This window comes from Sturnira hondurensis, unplaced genomic scaffold (assembly GCF_014824575.4).
Source record: "Sturnira hondurensis isolate 20B ecotype Veracruz unplaced genomic scaffold, ASM1482457v3 Scaffold0005279, whole genome shotgun sequence".
Taxonomy (NCBI): domain Eukaryota; kingdom Metazoa; phylum Chordata; class Mammalia; order Chiroptera; family Phyllostomidae; genus Sturnira; species Sturnira hondurensis.
The window spans coordinates 16,418,800-16,442,047 of NW_028077910.1; the positions used below are offsets into that span (position 1 = coordinate 16,418,800).

Sequence of the window (23,248 nt, forward strand, 5' to 3'; positions counted from 1 at the left end):
ATTTCTTTCCACAAGGAATTTTTGTAATTATAATGTACAAAAATTTTCTGTTCTAGACAAGGTTTAAGACAAATTTTCCCTTACAACCTTTTTAAATGGGCAATCTGGCAGTAGCTAGTTATATTATTAATCCATTGTATATATTATCTTGCAGTTCCATTCTAAGTAAAATTCACAAACCTGCACCAGGAGACATGTACAGATGTTAACTGAGCACTGTTTGCACCAAAAAATCAGAAGCAATGAAAATGTACATCAGTAGAAGAAAGAAGAAAAATGTTGTGGTATAGTCATGCTATACAGACAGTAAAAGGAAGTTAATTAGACTTTAGGTAGCAACATAGGATAAATCTTGAAAACATAATACTGAATTTTAATAAGTGAGTTGCAAGAGTATGATATGAATAGTATGAGAGATTGCATGAATTTTTAAAGGACACTAAGCAGCACTATGCATTTTTTATGGGTACATATACTTGCGATCCAAATGTAACACCATATTTAAAGTCGCACCGAATTCATGATGGTGTTGTCTCTGGATAATGAGGAAGTGGGGGAAAGAGGGAGGAAAATGTTACTGGAAAGGGGATTAAGGAGATCTCAATTTCATCTGTAACTTTGTTTTTAAAAATTCAGAAGGAAAAAATGAGTATTTATTAAATTTGTCCAGCAAGTTCATGGCTATTTTTTACATTATACATTGTACATGTTTTTCTTCTTCTCTGTAAAAATATAATTAAGCTTATAAGTAATATCTAAGAGTTGAAGATTGATAGATTTGCTACATAAAAATATTAAACTTATAAAAACCAAAATCCTGGATTGAGCACGGGCCTGCAAACCAGAGGATTGTGGTTCAATTCCCAGTCAGGGCACATGTTTGGGTTGCAGGCCAGTTCCCAGCAGGGGACACACAAGAGGCAACCATACAATGATATTTCTCTCCTTCTCTTCCCCTCCAAAGATAAATAAATAAAATCTTAAAAAAAAACAAAACCAAAATCCTGCCTATATAATAACTGAAATGAAAATAGTATAACAAGAATAAAAGACAAAGTTTAATATCCTTAAGAACTGAAATCTCCTTCAAATTAATAAGCAATGGCCCAAGGACGTGCAAACATGAGACTTGGAGTCCATAAAAACTATGCGTCTTCATTAGTAGTCAGGCTACAACAACTGACAATAAAATAGATAAAATAGCATGACCCTTTTAAATCCATTTTTTAAAAGGCAATCATCAATGCTGGCTAGATTAAGGGACTTTAGACACTTTCACACATTTCTAGTTGAAGTGTAAATTATTTCAACATTCTTAAAAAGCAATTTAGCAATGCTGGTCAAGAGTCTTACAAATATTCATATCCTTTAACATAGTAATTTTATTTCTAGGAATCTGTTCTAAAGAAATTATCTGAAATGTGTACAAAACTTTAGATTCAAATACCCAAAAAGTGGAGATCTGTGAATAGTCTAAATGTCTAAAGAATGGGGAATTGGAGTATTAGATATAGACATAGAGACATGAATATAGATACCGAGATATTTCTTGAGATGAGAGAATTAAAGTAATATATCCATCCATATGAAAAAAATTGAGGAACTATGAAGATCACGTTTATGGGAAATGTTTAATGACATGAAACAATATTTATGTCAAATACCACATTGCAATATGCAAAATTCTTTACGTAAAGATTATTTGGAGGATTGCCCATTCGAACAACAGAAAGGAAATATACCAAAATACTAGCAGTGGTTAGCTGTGGTTGGTGGGAACAGTATTTTCTGAATCTTCTCCAAGAAGTATGTGTTCCTCTTATAATCAAGGAAAAAATATTATGACAGAAGTACCACTTTCAGTTACACTGTTTTATGTAAGGAAATGTAAATGAGCAGCTTACTTAAATAAAGAAAATTCCATTTTTTGATAATCAATTTTCATTATAAAATAAGGATTTTTACAAGGAGAGAAAAGCCATTGACTTATTTAAGAAATGGGGCGGATGGCCACCAAGGAGTCACTACAGATATGGCTCATATTTCCACCCTTCAGACAGGGAGGCACTCTGATCAGCAGAGGACCAGGCGGTTGACAAAGCTGACTGGGTAATTGCCAGAGGACCGGAATCTGAGAGCGAAGTCTCCTTTATTGACACACATGTTCCAGTTCCCAAAGCCTGGAGAAATTCAATATGCCATAGAAATGAGGTCTCAAAACTATGCCCATTATGGAAACAAAAAAAATTAAAATTTGCCGCTGAGATAAAGCGTGCCCCATCTGGCTAACATTTGGAGACTTGTTTTCAGTCCACATTGCTACAAACACACTTGACAGTTCTCAGGGTAACTGGCGGTGGTGTCAAAGCGTAAATAAAACTACAGCACCAATCCTGTGTGGAACAAAAGGAGGCCTTCTGTTGCTCCCAAGGCTTAGATTCAGTGTTTTGAGATACACTGTTAACACAGTGCCTTAATAAATAAATAATATGCATAAGGAAGTAAATAAGGAGTATGCTTATTTATTAGAAAGGCTGTTCGCTATTCAAATTCTTATGAGACATGTAAGTCTACACAGTGATGTGAGTGTCAAGGACTGGGAGCCAGCCTCAAGGGACAGCAGTGCGAATCCTGGTGTTTGAGAGCAGTCAGCTATGTTCATCCTCTCAGAACAAGCAAAATGGGAATGGGGTAATGGGAATGAGGTTGGGATCTCAGAAGCCTAGATGAGGGCTAGGCCAGGGCGGGACACTTGACAGGTAGGCCGTCCTGGGCTGTGAGCTCAGAACCAGGAAAATCTGATAGGCAGTATCTAAAAACCAAAGGTGAGGTAAAGAGATTAAATGAATGTGTGAACACGAGCCTATTCCAAGAAGCCACGTGAAGGATAAATCCAGTGATTAAGGGGTAAACTCCATGGGAATGATTGGAAACTGGAAGCAAAGGCCTGGGAGTGTACATGGAAGGTGGGATATGCATGCACATGCAAATATCTTGAGACAATGCTATGGAGAGCAAGTCAGTTAGGAGAAGAGTGGGCATTAAAATATGGAGTCTGGGTTTTTTAAAGAAAGAGGGAAATGGTTCCCTGTAAAGAGAATGGTATCAGCAATGACATGGAAGAGACAAAAAGAAAATCACACTGAAGACTCCCTAAATGTGTCCCTAAATTCAATCATTCAGTTAAAAGTATTTGGGGGGAATGCCTGCTCTCTGCCAGGCACTGTGCAGAGAGAACCAACATCAGCAAGCATGCCCTGCTCCAGTGGAAATAGTAATATACAATAAACTCAAAATTCCACCCTGATAAAGGCTGTAAAAACATAAAATGCCCAAAGGAAGTGGTGAAAAAAGCATTTGTTGGGTGGTCAGGGAAGGCTTCCCTGAGGTGGTGTTTGATGAGTTTTCCTGGCAAAGAGAATATGTTGCACAAAGACCTCGAGATCAAAAACCAGAAAGAGAGAAAGAATAAGAAAAGCAAGGTGAAACCTTGGCATCTTAGAGCATTTTCCTCTGAATTTAAATCATATTTGCCACCAGAAAATATTTCTGAGCAATCATCCTCAATGTTTATATTTATTTCCTTGTAAGTTATATCCATGTGTTATTATACTCATTTCCATTATAAAACATATTCCAAAATAGAAATTTTAAAGGATGAGATGAAAAATGAAGTGAAAGTTCTAATATTTTCTTCTTCCTGCGTCATTATGGATGGTCATGCCTGCCCAGGAAGGACCTCGCTCTCCCCCCACAGTGTTGGAAGAAGGCCAAGTTGAGAGTTCACCTGGGGAAATTGACCTCTGGCCTTGTAAGCCACACACAGCAAGGAGTGGAGATTTTATTGCAGTCTCTGGGAAGTCACCGAAGAGCTTTGAGCTGCAGGCATTACCCAGCTTGTCTTCAAATGATCACTCAGGGTGTGGAGACTAGATCAGAAGCAGCAAAAGCAGAATCTGGGAGATTGTGAAGGAGACGATTACCGATCCAGATGAGAGAAGAGTGTAGCTTAACTGGGATGGCCCTAATCAGGATGAAATAAATGACACATCAGTATCAGTTTTGGATATAAAAAGGATGAAACAAGATAATGGGTGGGAGGTTAGGGTGAGGGAGGCTTTTGAATATCTTAAATTTAAAATACCTACTGAGATGTTCCAGTGGAATTGTCTAGGAGGCAAATGTGAAGCAGTTTAGGACAAACATATAAATGAGGACATTGTCAGCACAGAGGTGATAAAAGAGCCTTGGGGAGATTAAAGCAACCTGGGACAGAGCATCAAGAGGAAAAGGCCACAGTTCAGGATTAAATCCAGAAAGCAGCCAAGAGAAAAAAGAAAGCCAGCAAGTGTAGAGGTCACAGACATTAAGAGAATGCCCACGAAAGAGAAAGGGGGCAACTGGGATTCAGCAGCCAGATCAAGGAAGACAAGTACAGAAAAGTGTCCACCCATTTGGGAAACTTGGAAAGAACAGTTTTAATGGCGTTTTAAGGGCAAGGTGCAAACAGGACTCTGTGGGGGAAAATGAGAAGAAAAGAATAAGGAAGGAAACCTAGCAGATGTAGAGCTGTTGTGAGAGTTTGGTGCCGAATGGGTTGGTAATGGAGCAAGCATGGAGATAGTTTACTGTGGAAACCCAGAGCATGTTTGTAAGTTGTTGGGATGATGCAATAGAGAGAGTGAAAATGATAAGCAGATGGGAGGAAAAAGTCACTGCCTGCAGACCCAGATCAAGTAGTTTGATGGTGGAAAAGTGAGTGAGTTCTTTCGGTTGGCTTTTCATCTTTTCAGTAAAATAAGAGGTGAGACCATCAGCTAAAAGTCGGTAGGGAAAGGAGGGGTAGTATGTGGGAGGTTTGAGAAATGAATGTCTGAAATGAAATTCCTAGAGAAAGCAACCATGAATGACCTTACCACAGAAAACATAGCAGGATCATCAGGCAATGAGAAGCACTCATTTGGGATCTGAGATGATAGATTTAAAGTAACACAGAACTATGGGTTTTCTCTAGCAGTGATCAGCTGTTAGAGTGCTAAAATAAGCTTTTCTTTTTTCTTCTTAATTCAGTGGTAATGAAATGGTACCAGGTTTCAAAAAGGTAGGAAAGATCTGTGTTTGAGAGGTGATAGAGGCTTAGGCTACAGACCGAAAGGAAAGGTATAAAATGCTAAAGAACAATCCATACATGGGAAACCTGATTTGAGAAACAGAAAGATGCTCTTCAGAGCCCAGAAAAAAAAGTTCTTTTCTACATGATGAAGATGATGGATTTGTGCTGAGCCTCTTTTCACAAGAACCCTCTGCTTTTCCTCCACCACCAACAGATGCTCTGCTATTCCCCTTGGAAACAAGGACACGAGCTCATTTATCACAAGGCTGGCCGAGGCTAATGCGGACAGCCAGCCGAGCAAAGGGAGAGAGGGTAACTGTGACCAGGGCCACGTTTCTGCAATGCTCTGTGCATGAGGCTTGCAACGCTAGGTAGCACAGGGAGAGTCTTAGCTTAAGCACAAGATGAATTTTTATCGCTGTTTGTGTGGTGTCAGTGGACTCACACTCCTCCCCTGTAGCCGCATAATAGTTCCACTGGGATTAACATGATTAACGTGAGAGGAGAGGCTCGAAGGTGAAGAGTCCTTGAGAACTGACACTCTTCTGGAGACTTTTACACGCATGACTGTTATTGATGGCTTGGGACCACTGAGTGTGGAAGTTCAGCCAAATTCTAAACTTTGTCTCCCCAAATACTGCCTCTACCTTCATTTGAATTGATTTTTTCCCCTGAAGAGCTATACATTATAACAATCTATTGGGCCCTTCCTTTAAACAATTCCTGAGACACAAGTTGTTGTATTAAGGGATGGCACGTGATTTTGTAAACACATCGAACCTAAGTGACAGTTCCATTCTCTATTGAAAAATGAGGAAGTTGCTCCTCTTACACCAAACTAATTGATATACACTATTAATATCTGCCTAACCATGACCCATATATACTGTACCTCTGTTGTACATGAGCTTTTTTAAAGAAATTGAAACTGACATAAGAAATATTTTCTTGGATTATTTAAATCTTGGTTTATCACACGTACTGCATTTTCTTCACGTTACAGAGGCCAGATTGTCCTATAATGAAGCATGTCCATTTTACTACTGCAGTGAGCATTCCTTCACAGTCAGCCAGATGTTCTGCATCAGTCAGGGCGGGTGGGGAACCTGAGAAAAGAGTTAACAAAATAACTCTATTCCCGGAGGAACAGAGGTATGCAGTCCCTCTGAAAGGCCTGTTCTAATCCAATAGCAGTTTAGGCTCTTTCCTTAAACAATCAGTGCACGAGGAAATGCCTTTCTGTCCCCTCAAGGTGATCACAGGTAGTGTGTGAATACTTGCAAACAGTGGGCACTAAACTATTAGAATAAACAGTACCTCCTTTCAAGCAAAGTGGAAGTGTTGTAGTTAGAAGCTTAGGGCCTTGGCTCCTGTCCTGGCCCCACCATTCGCCAGTTCTTTTAGGAATGTCCTCTGTGCTTCGTCCTCTTTACCCGCCAAGTGCAGAAAATACTGGGACCCACCTCACAGGGGATTTTGTGGGATTTAGAAGATGCAGTACATATAAAATTCTTAGCACAGTGACTGACACATGTGTAAAATAACTAATATTATTTTCTTGCACTTTTTCCATAAGAATCTCCCAAACAAAAGGAAAGGCAAAGGCGCCGCCTCTTGAGAAATGAGCTTTATTCCCACCATAGCCAAAAATGTATCCAGGTCTAGCCAGGCCTATTATAAAAGGAGACTGACTACTCCGACTGAATGATAGTTTTGCAAGTTAAAAGCTGGGTTTCACTAAAATGATGACACTTTTTCTTAGGTGGCTCCTGAAACCCCTCTAAAAACAATCCCCAAAGAGACTTTTAAAAATATTTTGGGCAGCAGCTGGGTCACTAAACTGTGAGTGGTCATTCAAGTTTAATACTCATTTCAAAACATAAATTCTGGGTTTTTAATACAAAAAACTTACAACAATTTAAGTATCTCAATATTAGACACATCAGGAAAGACAACAGTGACACTATGGGCTTTTATTTCCAGAACCTTGACAGTTGCATGTCCATTGCCAACTTCAGGTTCCAAGGATGCGGTACCCTCTTCAAAGCCTTGACAGATGACAAGACTACGGAGTGATCCTTTTTTTTTAATATTCAGTGAAAAAACATTTTTTAGACTCTAATGAACTTCAATATATTTTTTGTATTTTATACTATTTTCAGTATAATTTGGGGTTCTTACTGAAGACCAATCTGAAAGGAAGGGGCCTTTTTTAAAGTTCTCTGTTAACGACAGTGCAGAGAATTATTTAATGCCTCATTCCAAGGCCTGGAAATTCCTTCCATAGTCTCCCTGCAGCCAGCCCAAGTAGCTCACGCCAAACATACGCCCCTTTCTTCAGAGTCTTTCACCAGGGCTAATGGGAAGCACTAGAACACCCCCCCCACACACACACTCTAGCACTTGTCTCACTGAGCAGTTCCCAGGCCTTAGTGCATGCAGGTCTCCCTGGAGAGCTTCTTTAAATGCAAGTTTCCAGGGCCTCTGTGGATCTTGCAAATGGCACTCCCTGGGGTGAGCCTGGGACTCTGCATATTTGACAAGTGATCCAGGTGGTTCTGAGCAGGAGGTGGCACAGACTGCTTCTACAGACACACCAGAAGAAAGACAAAGGCAACTGGAATCCAGTTGACGTGGCTTAAGTCACAGCTCTACCACTGACATGCTCTGGGACCCTGAACAATTTGGTTGACCTCCCTGTACCACAGTCTTCATCCATAAACCAGGAACTAATCCAACTGCCTCACAGGCTTGCTAGGAAGGAGAAATGAGACGGTGCATTCGATTAAACACCCAACAGAGCATCTGACGCAGAGTAAATGCCCCAGACGGCGCCTATGGAATGATTACTTCATAAATTCTGAGGCTGTGGTTAAATCATCTGTTTAGTCTTCTCGTTTCTGGATTTGTCACCATTTAGATATCTTGTAACCTTTAGATATATAGTAGAGTTAGATCTTGTGGCTCTGTGCTCTGAATTTTTTCCCATTTTCACCTTCTTTGTAAAAACTGAATACTATGGTCTGTGTCTGACCAGGCCTGGGTACCTCATTATAGTCCTTACGCGTGTATCTTAATTATTCCCTGAATGGACACACCTCATTGCATGCTTTAATTTCAGCCTCTCATTAGAGTGCTCCATTTGCCCACCTTGTTATTTCACATCCCTTCACCAATGTTCCTTTTTTTCCTGCTTCTCCTTTCAGTCCTCACATCCTTTTATGCCCGTTTCTTTAGTCATAGTATTAAATCCTTCCTTTTATGCTTGTCATTATTCCCTCCTTTCTGCACAGCTCATTACATCCTTCCATCTGTGAACCTCATTATGCCATTCCATTTTTATCTCATTACATCCTCATCATGCACATATTATTAGCTCCTCCATTCATGCATAGCACTGCATTCTTTCTCTCTGCTTCTTATCACAACCTGCCCTTTCCACCCTCCCCATTTAATGCTTCCATTTATAAATCACATTACATCCCCCTGAATGCCTTTATCATTACACCCATCCATTTATGCATCTCATTACACCATTACCCATGCACATAGAAATGTGCATTTCTATTTGTACATGTCATTATGGCCCCATCAAACATGCCCAAGTCATTATTCCCCTTTCAAATGTTCATGTTGCATTACATCCTATTATGTTTGCATCTCATTACACTCAATATCCCTAGGTTTGACAACACACTAACAAAAACAGACAGATAAGTATGTTACTTGCTTTTAGAAAATGAAATATGTTTCTCAGGCACCTAACATCAGTGTTTCTTAAACAAGTCATTCATTTCAGAAAGATTTGCATATATTCATATAGCTAAGAGACAAAAGTACACTACGTTTCATATGCATGAAAAGGAGCTTCTTAGATTGCTTTGTTCAAATCATCATCATTATCACTCCTTTGTATTATTTTTCTATAGTTAGTGTAATTACCATGAATTGATTTTGGGCAAAAACTTTCCAAAGGAGACAGCTCAGGGATCGCTGTCACTTCACAGACCGAGGAGTGCACTGCAGGCTCTGAGGGATGAAGATACTCCCCAAGACCCGCTAGTCCATGACAGTGGTGGGGTGCAAACTCAGACGCCATGGCCCCGAAACCACCTTCCCTACTTCACACCACTCTGCAGGGGAAATGAGATCTTATTTCACTTCTGTCATTTACCTCCTTCTGTAACACTAAGGTAGAACTTGATGTCAGCATGCTGCAGCTTTGGCTTCTTTTCCAAAACAGAACGACAGAACTTATTTCAAACGCTTTGCATTTCATGCTTACTTCTTTATCACCCAGTTTGAGGAGCTAGATTTAAAGAAGCCTTAAATATGGAGCACCCCCCACAACAGAAATAAATGCAAAAATCAAGAGAAAGAAATGGTCTTTTAATGACTTAACCCAAAGGCCAGGCTCATACAGGCAGAATAAAGGGTCTCCTGTCCAAGGGACATTAGGGGTACCGAGGGAACCCCCAACACATGCAGAACTTTTCTTTCTCACAGATTCTAACCACTGCTAGACTCTGCTTCACTGAACTGTATTCTCTGCCTCACTTTTATTTTTGTTAAATTCAGAAATAGCTGGAAAATTCAGAATAGTGAAAGATGATACTGATCCAACCACAAGATAGAAAAGGTGCTTTCATTTCTTCCTATTTACTTTAAATATTTTGCTTTATAAACAGAAGAAAACTGTTGCAAATACTCCTCCAAGGTTGGTCTGTATTATTTCCATGAGTGGTTTTGAACCATTTTTTGAAATTTTTATATATGTTATATTTTTTGCTTATCTTTTGCGATGCACTTTCTGTGTTTAAGATTATCTTTTAGAAGTATATCTGTTCATATGGGTAGAGTTAGCTCATTCATTTTAGCATCTGTACAATGTTCCATTGTGTAAACAGACCATAGTTCACTTTATCCAGCTCTCTGCTCAGGGGCTCAAGTCACTATGTCTGCCCCGATCACTATTACTTTACCAGTGCTGTGCTCCATCTGTTGAATGACTAAACGAGACGTTTGAAATTCCCACACCATGGGAAGAAATGCCTTCTTTCTTAAGTCCATGGCAGAATCATGGTAGTTTGATGCCTCTTTGTAACTGTGCCAAATAGTAAACACAGCAATAAAATGACAGTTCTTAAAGTAAAACTAGACCCTGGCCAAATGTTGGTATGTACTAGTGTATTAAAAATAATTGTACCTCAGAATGGTGGTCTAATTCCCCAAACCTGGAATGCTTCTTATGATAGCAAAGGCAATAAAAAATGGAGAAAAATGCAATGCTTGCTACAAAAGTGTAGCTGATTTTTCCTGTGGTTTGAGAAGCAATGGTTTAAGAAGTCATCGGAGACCACCGCAAGCCCTACTGCAATCAAACCAATGTGGCTGTGGTCACCAAAAAGACAGCCTGTCTCAGACATGGGGAAGGATTGTTGGATGGCAGTTATTCCAGAAACTTCATGCTGTGCTGATGGGAATATAAATTGTACAGCCATTTTGGAAAGCGATGCATCAGTACCTAGTGAAGTTAAGGATGTACATAATGTTAAAGTTTTAATGTCTCGAGCAAACAAGATATCTGGAGCAGAGCAGATTATTATTATTTTTATTTACAACAAATTATCTCACCAGTTTTTCTTTGCCTCAGTTGCCTGGAGCAACACTTTGAGAACCAGATATCATCCTATACATTGTAGGGTCTGTACTGTAGTTAGGGAACCCTGAACGTGTGAATTTGGATCTTTAGGTAGGAATGGACAGCTGTTCCCACTCATCTGAAGAAAGGGAAGACAAATCTCTGCTCCTACTCTTACCCTTGGAGATGCACCTAAATCTCTCCGGGGAGGGTAGGAACTCGTGTCTCCAGCTTGACAGCCAGGGATGTCTCCAAATCCTGGGTCTCATCCCTACCTTGAAAGGTAAACTTGTACTTGAAGGGGGGAGAAATCTTTCTAGATGTTCTCTCACTTCTAATCAGTCATAAATTAATTTTGAAAGTTGTGCTTTTAGCCCAGGTCCCAAGTTTTAGTAAAATTTGCTCAGAAACCCCAAATTGTGCAGAAACATTAAAATATTTCCTCTCCAGTCTTACACCTCCCTGTGGCCCAGCAGTTCCACTCCTGAATGATTATTCCAAAAAAATCCCTTCTCAGATCAGCAAGGGGACATGTATGAGGATAGTCATTGTTGGCATTGTTCACGTAAGTGCAGAGGTGGAGGTGCTCTTGGGGTCCATCACTGGGGGACGGTTAGATAGAGTGTGGTGGGTAGTGGATGCGCACTGTGATATCACTTTTCAACAGTAGAAGCAACTAACTAAATACACATACAATACCAGGAAGGGATCTTGAGCGAAACAAGTAAGAAATAGAAGGCAGTCTGTGGTATAACATCATTTGGGAAAATGAAAAATACATTCAACATTGCTGCATATTTTTCACTCCATATGAGTATATTTGTTCAAAGAAATATATCAAACTCAAAAGAGTGTGAACTTATGTAAAGGGGAGGTGGGAGGAGCTGGCTGGGAATGAGAGTGGTGTTAGTGATAAAACAGAAAGACGTAAGACAAGAGAGGGGACCTTGCCCCCAACAGAATAACCTCCGTAGCTGAAGAGCATGGTTATCTCACTAACTGATTTCCAAAGAAAGAAAAAGAAAGTTGGCCAGTGAGCTCTTTCCACATCAGCAGCCTCTGTTGCGTAGTACCACAGAGAAGTGCAGAGTTGTAGCGGATACTCAGCGTGTGGTTGCTGAGTGCAGGTGGCCACAGTCCGTTAGAAAAAACAATCACCGCAATTCTTTGCTTTCCAATATGAGATCTCCTTTCCAAAGGAGATCGTGTGACTGCTGGCTTTCACTGCCACCAGTCCTGGTGACTACATTTTACTGCTGTCACCACTACAGAAATGTCAACGTTTTCTTGACATTCTCAACATGGAAAATCTTTTGTCCTTGCTTCCACTTTGGTAAAGAAAAAATACTTTGCTGGTTTTAATATTTTTCATTGTATTCGTAAAGAAATTATCAAACATCTATAAAATTTACTCAGTTTGACACCTTTATTTTCTACTCAAATCACATGCTTATCTTAGCTTTTCTATAAACTGCTTTATTTAAATCCATGTCATGTTTATAGTCAACATTCTGTAATCAGATTATTTTTTCATGATCCTTAGGTGAGTGTGATAATTTGACTTTTTTGGGCCTAATCAAATATTCTACCATATCTGTTGGTTCTTGAAAGAGTTCTTCAGAACTTCTCCCTGAAATAAAACAAACAAAGGTGAGTGATTTCTTCCAGCCCCTCAGAGCTGGCCCCACTGTCAGAATTGCCCCGACTTGCCAAGAAGCCATTTATTCAGTTCCTCCCAACATATTCGGACTCCAAGGTTAGGAAAACAGTCAGGTCTGTTTCTTGACCTCCAGTGATGGTAAGAAGCCACATTGCCCTCATATGTGCACGCGCACCTAGAGCTCTCCTATTAATCTGGGACGGAAAAGGGAGCAGCGGCGCAGCATAGGGCATGTGGGGCACCCAGGATGGGTCCTGAAACCCACTGGGTTCTTCCAGATCAGTTGCTGCCTGCGCTTAGAGCCTGTCTCCCACCTGTTGCCCACCTCCCTCCCATGCAGCAACAGCCTTCTGCCAAGTGTCAGAGGTCCAACACGTCCAGTTTTCACACTTCACCTCTCCCTTCTGTATTGCACAATTTGGAATAATAACATCTCTGATTTTTAAGAATGGAATTTTGGGTCTTGCAACCAGACCATGTATTTCGTCATATGAAACCTATTGTGGTAAAGTATGAACATAAGCCTACGAGGACTGACAGGTCTCTCAAATACCAATTAATGGAGGCAGAGCAGCCAGCTCCACACCTGTTCCCAAGGGTGTAGGATTAATTTCCCAGTCAGTGCATATCAGACAACTCGGGGAAGCTCATCCAGAAATGCAGGTTCCCAGGCCCAGCTGCAGACGTATAGTTTTAGGCTTCCAGGAGTGGAAGCTGTATCTGGTGTTTATTAGCAGTTTCCCCAGGATGCCTGATACCAACACCTTCTGAGAACTGGTGATGTGGAGAAGCTGTGAGTCTTGAGAACATGAAGTCAACATTCTTCTTCAATTACTAACATTTTAATGTAAAAACTTATTTTATACAATCAAATAAAATGAATTCCCATAATGCTCATAGAAATATAGGTATGTATTTTTAAAATAAATATTTTCTGAAAGAGCTTCATGGTCATTGTTGAGCAAACATGAAAATTGAAAACCTAAATGCTATGGTTGGTATAAATTAGAGATAAAGTCTGTGTGTCTCAATTAGTAAAAATTTACTGAACATTTACTATGGGCAAAGTGCTATACTAAGTATTTTCAGAAGCTACAAAATAAATCAGTCTTCTTGCTAAGGCATTTTAATCCAGTTGAGGGCCAAAGAATTCACACCAGAAGAAGCTTGATAATAGCCCCAACCAAACACAAATAACCGTGTATCCCGATTTCCCTCTGGAAGCACTACCGTGGACCCAATGAATCACGTTTCACCTCCTTGGATAAAGTCTGCATGTCCTTCATCCATTTATCTTTGGTTCCTGATGCCAGTTTCTGTCAAGACTTTGTGTTGTGAATTGAAGACAATTGTAATATTTTTCAAAAATTGAAATAAATTAAAAAATTAAATTGTAGCATAAATACTCTTTAGAGTCCTTTTTTGTTAGTATATTCATTTAACATGCAGTGTTTCTTATAAGACACCATGCCTACACATTGTAGGACAGTGTAAGCAATGTAAAGGTGAACAATCTAAAGATGAGTTATTAAGTTTCTTCCCTCAATAAATTTATGTCACCCTCTGGACTCTATGTAGTTAGAATATATGCACTAGAAGTAGCCGTCATGACACAAAGCCTTACCATTATATGCAAATGTTGGGGATTTTTTAAAGAAATCTCTTGTTTATGTTTCTTAAGACAAACCTAAAGTATGTGCCTAGCGTTGATCCCATTAACCGTAGGCACACAGAGCACATGAGGCAATCCTATGTTGGTATCTGTGCAAAAATAACTTTAGAACAGAATTTAAATGCGCCAGAACCCAAACTCCTTCCAGATGTGTGCATTCCCTGATCTCTGGAAAACTGCTTCGTGGTGCCCTCTCACAGTGCACAGACCACATTATGACACCCAGAGGCCACTTTGCACTGACATGGGATCCATAGCGCTGACTCGTGCTGTCACTGTCATCAAAATAATGTTGTAAATAGCCTCTCATCTTTCCATGCTGCCTGGCTTATTTTTCCCCTAAGAGGCTTCACACAGGACTTTTTATATAGTTTCCTAATTCCTGCCCTCATTACTGATTTTCTTCTAAAACTAGAGGAACTCTCATTTAATCAGCTGCTTAAAAACATCATTTTCCCTCCAGGGGCTTTTATTCCTCTTGCATTAGATGGTGTTTATTAGAAAAAGTGCTTCTTAATGCATACTTACCATGATTATATGTGTATTTTTCCTTAAGTCAGCTGAAATAATTTGGACTTCCATATTTCTAAGGTTTTATTGAGGCCTGACTGGGAGTGCACTTGGGGGAATGTGCCCCCTCTAAGCAGAATCAGGGTTTTCTTTGAGAAGCAGCCAACGGGGTGGCCTACCCTTCTTCATGGCACAGTCTCAGTATTGTGTCTGAATGCCGTGTAACAAATTACCAGAAACCTAGCAGCTTAAAACAATTTGCATTTGTTATCTTACACTTTCCTTGGGCCAGGAGTCTGCTTGCGCCTACCTCGAGGTCTCACAAGGCTACAAGATATTGCCTGGGCTATGTTCTCATTTGGAGGTTTAAATGGGGAGCGTCTGCTTCCAGACTCGCTCAGGTTCCTGGCAGAAACTGTTTACTGGGGTTTGTAGAACTGAAGGCCAGGAACTCTTACTGGCCGTTGGCTGCAGGCCACCTTTATGTCCTGGAGGCCACCCACAGTTCCCTGCCATCCATGGGCAATGCACAACGTGGCAGCTTATGTTTTGCCATATTCTTGGTTAGAAACAACACAGAGATCCCTCCAGCACTTACAGGGAGGGGGTTATCCGAAGGGATGAACACTAGGAGACGGAAATTATTGGGGTGGGGGTGTCACTCTAGGGTCTGTCCACTATAATCCCACTGAAATGAAATACTCAGGGAGTGACTCTAGACACGCATGATTTTTATTACTCTTTGGGAGTCTAACTGTCTTAAAGAAAGTTTCTAATTCTCTAAACAAGTTAGCCTTAATTATCTTGTCTTGAAAAATAAAGCAGAAGCCATACAGGAATTCTTAGGCAAGGCCTGGGAAAGCTGCAGAACCCAAGGAAGGTAAAGAATATTAAGTCAGAGGAATAATGACCTCAAATATATCAGGAGGTCACATTTTCAAAAATGTATATATCACTAGTTGTTGCTTTGTGTTTGCTTGTTTTGTGATTTGTTTTACTTTGATTTCCTACCAATATTTAGATCTCTGTGTGTTTCATTGGTCTCTCTGTTCAAGTTGGCTGTTTGTGCCAACTTCAGTGGTTCATAGAACTACTGCCTCTCTTCTTCACTCGGTTCCCTTTGCATGACACGTAAACCCTCTGAAGAAGGAGTTGTAAACCGCCTGCTTTAGACTTCAGAACGTGAACACTGCGACAGAGCTTCCATCTGTCTCAAACTTGTTAAGTACCTCTTTACCCAGACAAATGTGGATTATAGGTAACAATCTGGGACATTTCTAGTCTCAGAACAGGAAAAATGAAAGGACTTTTGTGTATTATTCTAAGCATTTTGTTTGCTATCAGTGTCTGCAGTGAATGAAAAATCGAACTTAAATTGTGTGGAAAATAGGGAAGTGATTTGCATGCCAATGGCTAAGTACAGACTTCAGAGACTTAGCAGTTTTGAAACTGATATTTATGAACATCTGCGTCTCCCCCATAAATTCTAATATGGATTTCATCCTTTGAAATCTACAAAAGTCCCAGGTGCTTCTTCAGTCTTTATCTTGGGAACATGCTTTAAAAATTTTTATTAAGTCTCCTTTTTTTCATTAAACACAGTTGAGATCACTTTTGTTGAAACAACATTGTGTATATACAAGCCTATTGGAATGCTTAAAATATAGTATTAAATGTTAGCAACTCAAAAATGCTGTATTCAGCATTTGGAGCCTTCAAATTGTCCAATCCAAGAACATGAGCCATAATAGTCTTAATAAAAGGTGTTTGAAAGTATTCATTTCTAGTCCCAGTTTATGCCTTTCATTATTCCACATGTATTTATTAAGTATTTGCTTATGTGACAGGCACCCTTAGGTGCTGAGGTTATAACAGCCAATAAAACAGACAAAACTCCCTGCCCTCATTGTGTTTATGTTCCAGTGAATATAAATGTTCCCTAAAAAGAAATCCCTTTGAAATTCTCATACTACCATTTGCATAGTCCATTAGTAAACTTTGAACTAGGCCTGTAAACCCATGATGTCACCCCATGCTCAACGCTGGACTAGACTCTGGGGTGCAACTGTGAGTAAAGCAGAATATTTCTGCCCTCAAGCAGCTTAGAGTCTAGCGTACTTCGCACTTCCGTCAGGACATGTAGACCAGGCAAACCAGGACTCGGGGGTACACTGTGGGTTGCCACTCAAGCATCCTCTATTTTAGATCCACCATAAGCAGTCCATCCTTCAGTTCTTGGACATACTAGGAGCTGTCGCTATGCGTGGAAGATAAGGGTGTATGGACCAGGAAATAAAATCACAGCTCAACAGAGGACAAACACATAAGTTGGCTGGGCATGTACACAAGGACATTAAATTCCTCTTAGGAATGCAACCTTTTAAGAGTGCGGTTCTGGCCACCCTGTAGCAGAGGATAAAAGTCATTTACATAATAGGAAAGCCTCAGGAGGACAGTAGAGCTATTTAATTTGGTTAGGCTAATAGTCCTCCATCCATTTACAGTGTAATGGAACCTCTCTCGATAGAAATACATTGGCATAGTGCCACAGGGCTCATAAAACGTGGGCAGTCTTCTTGGTGTGTCAATTCTACTCAGCCATTTGGAGGGGGAAGTTAACTAATTTACTGATAAGTAATTTAAGACATTATTTTCCATTAAGACCAATACAGCCATATTATGGATAGAATGCAAACTTTGCATACACTTTTAAGATAAAGCAAACTACTAAAACAATCCTGGAGCCAAAAACTAAAGGATTAAGCCTTCCTCCATAACTTCCACCAGCCTCCTGAGAAACCAACCTAATAAAAATAATTCTTGATATGGATAATTGATTCTCATGTTCATGTAAAGGGTACCTAAAAGACAAATACCCCAATAGTGTTCCTTTCAACCACACTGTCACTTAGATGTCCCTTTGTAGAAATTCTGGAACTATGGCTCAATGCAAGGAAATTCTGGGCTACTTCAGGCCCTGACCCGTCACCACCCACCCTAGCACCCAGCCCTGGGACCCATGCTCAGTGCCCTCTGCATTTAAGAGCACTCCCTTGAAAGAGCTTCAGATGCTGTTCTTTCCTTAGTGGAGCGAGAGAGGTCTTCTCAATACTCCCTCCTCATCCTTAGTACTAAAATTGAACACTGGCCCTCCTGCTTCCAGGACCCCTTTCCAGTTCCAGAATCCTGTGCAGCAGGCACACCAGCTTATGTTCCCTGTGCTTTGTGTTCCTGAAACAGGATCTGGACCAGGTACAGCTCCATCTGGAAGAAGTGAGGTTCTTTGACGTGTTTGGCTTCAGCGAAGCAGCAGGAGCATGGCAATGCTTCATGTGCAACAACCCTGAAAAAGCAACTGGTGAGAGAACACCCCCTTACTGCTAAGAATCATGTGTGCCTCTGGGATTGACAGGGTCTATGAGCCCCGCTGTTCTAGTTGGCCCTCTTCTTGCACAAACATCCTCAGTTGTAATAACGCACAGAAGTGTGTGTGCCTGACTGCTTCTGCTTCGTGCTGAGAAAGGTATCTCACCCAAGTGGGAGTGAGAAAAAGAGATGTTGAAAGGGAGAGACACATACACCAGAAATGAGCAAGAGAAACAATACCTTACATGTGTAGTTGCCTGGAGAGCAGATCTGGCCATTTTGCCCTGGAACCATCTTAATTTTCACCCAAGTGACCCCGAGGTTTGGAGAAAAAGAAACATTCTGTCCAGAGCTTCAAAGAAATGAGACCGCACTTAATGAATGAATGAGCACACTGAATGGGTCATCTCCTAGTCATGACTTACACTTTTGCTTCATGATTAAAATGTGTAAAAATAATTCCTTAAAGAGTAAGAGATTATTTGAGGAATAACTTCACAGCTGGTAACTCATCCTCCCACTTTCTTTCTGCTGCCCAAGGAATTTAGTCAACTTTCCTTCCCTAAAAATAGTCATTGCTAGTGAATATGAGCCAAGCTCAGTGTTAAACATATCAGATACCTCATTTAACCATCACCAAAATCTTATGAGGTCAGTATCAATATTATCTCAGCCTTTACTGATGGGGAAACTGAGGCACAGAGCAATTTGATAACTTCCCAAAGGCACACAGGTAATGAGTTCACAGGGGCAGGATGGGGACTCAACCTGCCTTCAGGGCCCACACTCTTAACCATTTCACCCTCTTCGTCCTCTGGCCCCACTCTGACCCATGGAAATTGGTTGGTAATAAGTCCATGTTCAAAAGTTATGCTGTCCTTGGAATATGTCGTCAGAGATTTTCCCTCAGAGAGGACAGAGTTGCCAACACCAACAGAACTGCAGTGCAGACCAAGAGGGCAGTGTTAAAACACTGTCACACTAAAGCCACTTTGTAGATGAGCCATCCTCTACTCTAGAGAACCATTGGTTATACCCCCTGGGCCTGGGCCTTTCATCTGAGAATTTTGTGCCGCTTAGAGATTACCCATTGTGACAAGTCTGTCCTCTTGCTAACTGCCAAGATGTTGAGGCTGAATAGAAAAATAAACTGTGTTGATTTGGCCTGATGGGGATGCCAGGGGATTGAGGGGAGGCACTGACTGAAATGTGTTACCCCACAGAAAAGGTATGGATGGAAGAAGCTGGCAGTTAAGGATGCAGCCTTGGCGAGGCACAGATTGTGGGCTGATTGGAGTCAGGATAGAGCTGATGCCAGAGTGAACACCCCAATTTCTAAAAAGTTAATTCAAGCCCTTGTTGGGTGGTTCAGTTGATTGGAGCATGGTCCCATACACCAAATGTGGATTCGATCCCCAGTCAGTGCACATGCCTAAGTTGTGGGTCTGGTCCTGACCACAGGATAGGAGCAACTGAATAATGTTTCTCTCTCACATCAATGTCTCTCTCTCTCTCCCCCTTCTCCTCTCTCTAAAATTAATAAAAAAAAACAGCCCAGGCTGGTGTGGCTCAGTGGATTGAGTGCAGGCCTGAGAACCAAAGAGTTGCCAGTTTGATTCCCAGTCAGGGCATATGCTTGGGTTGCCAGCCAAGTCCCCAGTGGGGGGTGCTCAAGAGATAACCACACATTGATGTTTCTCTCCTTCTCTTTCTCCCTCCCTTCCCCTCTCTAAAAATAAATGAAATTTTTTTAAAAATTAAAAAATAAAATTAATAAAAAACATATCCTTGAGTGGCAATTAAAAAAAAAGGTTAGTTCAAACAAATAAGGAATTGGGGAATTGAATGTCTCCATTATAAACATTTCTAATTTCCCCTATGCAAAGAGCCTAAAAGAAATTTTGAGAGCACAGCAAAGTAAGGTGCTTATCAGGTGGCTCTGAGAGGCCCTTCAGAATTTTCATTCCAAGTAAGCTGAGTCCTTAGTTCAATAAACAGTTCATCGAATCTGGCCAAGGGGGGCCTCAGGAAAGGGACTGAACGTTAGAAACACAAAGTGTTCCTTTAATATATGTTTTCTCAAATTCACTGCCATGCACTTGAAAAGAATATTTTGCACATTCACTCTTTCTTATTTGTGTTTCTCACAGTTAAATATAGACTGAGAACATATAGCAATAAAAATTCAAACAAGGCCAAATACTTTACAACAGAACATATTGAATCAAAATGTTTGGCCCTGAAAACTTCAGGGCGCTTGGATTTCTTTGCTCATTTCCTTTTGCTACATGAAAGGGGGTTTGAGCCAGGGAGAAATCCTATTTTAGATTAATATTTTCACCAAAAGCTCTTGAATCCCTGAAAAGTTTATATAGGTTGTTAATCTCATCTCCTTATTTTTATATAAGCATATAAATTATGTATTTAATCTAAGTGAAAGGTCTAACAAAACTCTGATGCCATATATTTTATTAATGGAGTTAATATTTGCATTTATGTCCTGCTTGAATTGTTAGTTTAAGGATGACCAGGACATAGGAATAAATGTTTTGTGATTTGGTTATACACTGCTAGCACAGGACTTGCATCTTATTATTCATTTACACAATGCACATTTGTTGAAGTTGAATGTCTCCTAGAAGGCATAGATGGAAAAATTAAGCATACTTCCTCGTATATTTTTAGCATACAATAAATACTTTGGAGCAAGTAAATGAAAGAATGAATAAATGAATATGAGAAATGGCAAAGCCAAAGCCTTGAATATTAAAATATGATGTTTCGAGATTATAATTATACATTAGCCATGTCAAATACATCACTATTCCATACCCAGTACATTCGGAATCTGATAAATAGAGGTTGGTGTATGTTTCCTCCTTGAGAGAAGTCACCACAAAAAAAAAGTTCACTTCCCTTCCTGTATGGTACTGGATGTACTGTGCCCGAGTCCTGTCACTGCTCTGGGTTTTATCAGTGCCCACGCAGGGGCCAGACGCCCTGTCCACTGCAGGGAGGAGGGTCTAAAGAAGCAGGACTGGAGTCTAGGACACAAGGCTGAAGAAACTGGATTTGAGTGTGTTTGTTTGTTTGTATGTCTGTTTGTTTTTTAAGGTACTGGCAGATGATATAAAAATTGTTGTGAAGTATTCATTGTTCCAGTACTTAAAAGATATTTGAAAGGGTGGTAAACACACAATACAATACAATATACAGATGATATATTATGGAATCGTACAACTGAAACTTATATAATTTTATGAACCAGTGTCACCCCAATAAATTCAATAAAAAGAAAAATAAATAGATCAAATATTTGCAGCTAGTTCATAAATGAGGAACAAAGCATGAGGCAATTAGCACTTCAACTAGACATCCTAAAATATAAGTGCTCCTTAACAGAGTATAGACTAAACTACTGGACTCCAGAAATCGACAGCAAATGGGCTTGCTTGCACGGTTGCTTTAAGTGCACTCCCCTCTTCGGGTAACAGCCTCATCGCTCCACCAACTCCCACTCATCTTCCCACCAGCTCCATCATCAACACACAGAAATTCATAAGAGTTTAATATCTGGTATGCAATAAAATATATTTTTATCCAATTAGGTGCAGGTGGAGTCGAGGAAACTAAATGTTAGGAGGGCGAAAAAGTCCTAAAAAGATTGTAATGGCTGGCATTTATCATGTTAACCATGTGTTAAACTTTGCATGCATTTTTCTCATTTTCTTATCATCACTGACTCCATTTTACAAATGAGGAAACTGAAACACAGAGAAGTTGTGTAATTTTCCTAAGGTAACAAACACAACCACTAAACAGTAGAAGTAGGATTTTAATCCAGGTTAATTCTCCTGAACCTGAAACTTCGATCTCTAGGCCACATCCAAGTTAAGGACATGGAGTACTGGTAATTCCAAAAACAATTACTCCATTTCCTCGTCATGAAAAGACCCATGAGTGACCTACCTTCCCGATGACTTATTCTAGTTAGAGAAGAGCAGGGTCATTGCACAATGCCGTACGAGTCATCGCTGCATGTGGGGAACGGTTTCGTTAGCAGCTATTCCCAGCCCTCCCAATTGCTGATTCAGATTCTGATTATCATTTTATAAAAGTCCATAGTAGATCAGAAAACTACTGAAATAACTTAAGAATTCTGGGCCTTTTGCCTGCTGAGGTTCATTGCCAATCTCTTTACCCCACAGGGACTGGAGAAGGGAGATTGAGCAAGTAGACTTAACAGCACAGAATTTATTTCTGGAAAACCTAGCAAATCACTTTTATCAGTTGCCCTCATGTCTTGGAATTGCTGGTGTGAGCTAACAGTAAGAGTTAGTCAGCTGGACATCCTGGAACACATCTGGCCTTCTCTTCAGTCACATTTTTGAAAAGGACGAGAGAAAACTGGGTCGTGACTTTCACTTGCGTTCCTTGAGGCATGGGATGTCTTTGTTCTTACACCCGGCAAAGAACAACAGAGACAGCTCAGTTTTGATGCTCGTGTCTTCCTCTACAAATCCGAGCGTGCTGAGTATGATTAGTTTCTGTGTCATTAGATATTTAGGTATTGAATGTCATTGTCATAAGAGGTCTCCTTCGGTTATAAAATAAGATGAAAGCCTTTTTTCTCGACGACCTACCATCAAGATTCCTCTTTAGAACTTGAAGTCCAGTATTCATGCTCTAAGAGTGTGCTATGCATTCATTATATCACATGGCCAGTAGGGATGGTTTCAAAACTAGATCGAGATAAGAAAAGCCTTTGTGAGGAGATTTGTGGCTATCTGTTCCTGGACATCATCAGTGTGGCTAGGTGACCCTCCATTCCAGACACCAATGTGAAAATGGGCTGAATGACCTCTGAGGACCAGACCGTAGGGCACAAATAGCCTTGTGAGCCCATTCCTATGGAACTTTTCCATTTAATTTCCATGTCCATATTCACAAAAATTTACAGGTGACGAAAGAAACCCCATTTTGGGTTTATGCAATGGCTGGGTTTGTATTATAATGCCTTCCCTCCTACCACGTGTCAGAACATTGCCGTACGTGCTGAATGTCATTCAAGGACCAAAACCAGTGCAGTGCCTGAGTAGGGCGTTTCATGCTTGTATACTCTTAGCGGCTCCTGAATATGTATTGATTATGTAGAACCTCCGTGTGTTGTTCAAAGATACTTTGGGTAACTTTATGACAAAACAAATACATACTTATAAACTCAGGTATGTTATTATCCTGGAATCTTTGTCCTTCTCCCCTCTTCTCATATTTATTTTATTTTAT

General features: G+C 40.3%; 1 protein-coding gene across 3 annotated transcripts in view; it reads left to right on the forward strand.

Moving 5' to 3' along the window:
* The window catches only part of VEPH1 (ventricular zone expressed PH domain containing 1), a 193,155-nt gene that overhangs the window by 150,857 nt on the left and 19,050 nt on the right, over window positions 1-23,248 (forward strand). For all 3 annotated transcript variants that reach the window (XM_037046664.1, XM_037046665.1, XM_037046666.1), the window contains exon 12: window positions 17,837-17,954. In XM_037046664.1, coding sequence (XP_036902559.1) covers window positions 17,837-17,954 — 118 coding nt within the window. The remainder of the gene's footprint in view (window positions 1-17,836; window positions 17,955-23,248) is intronic.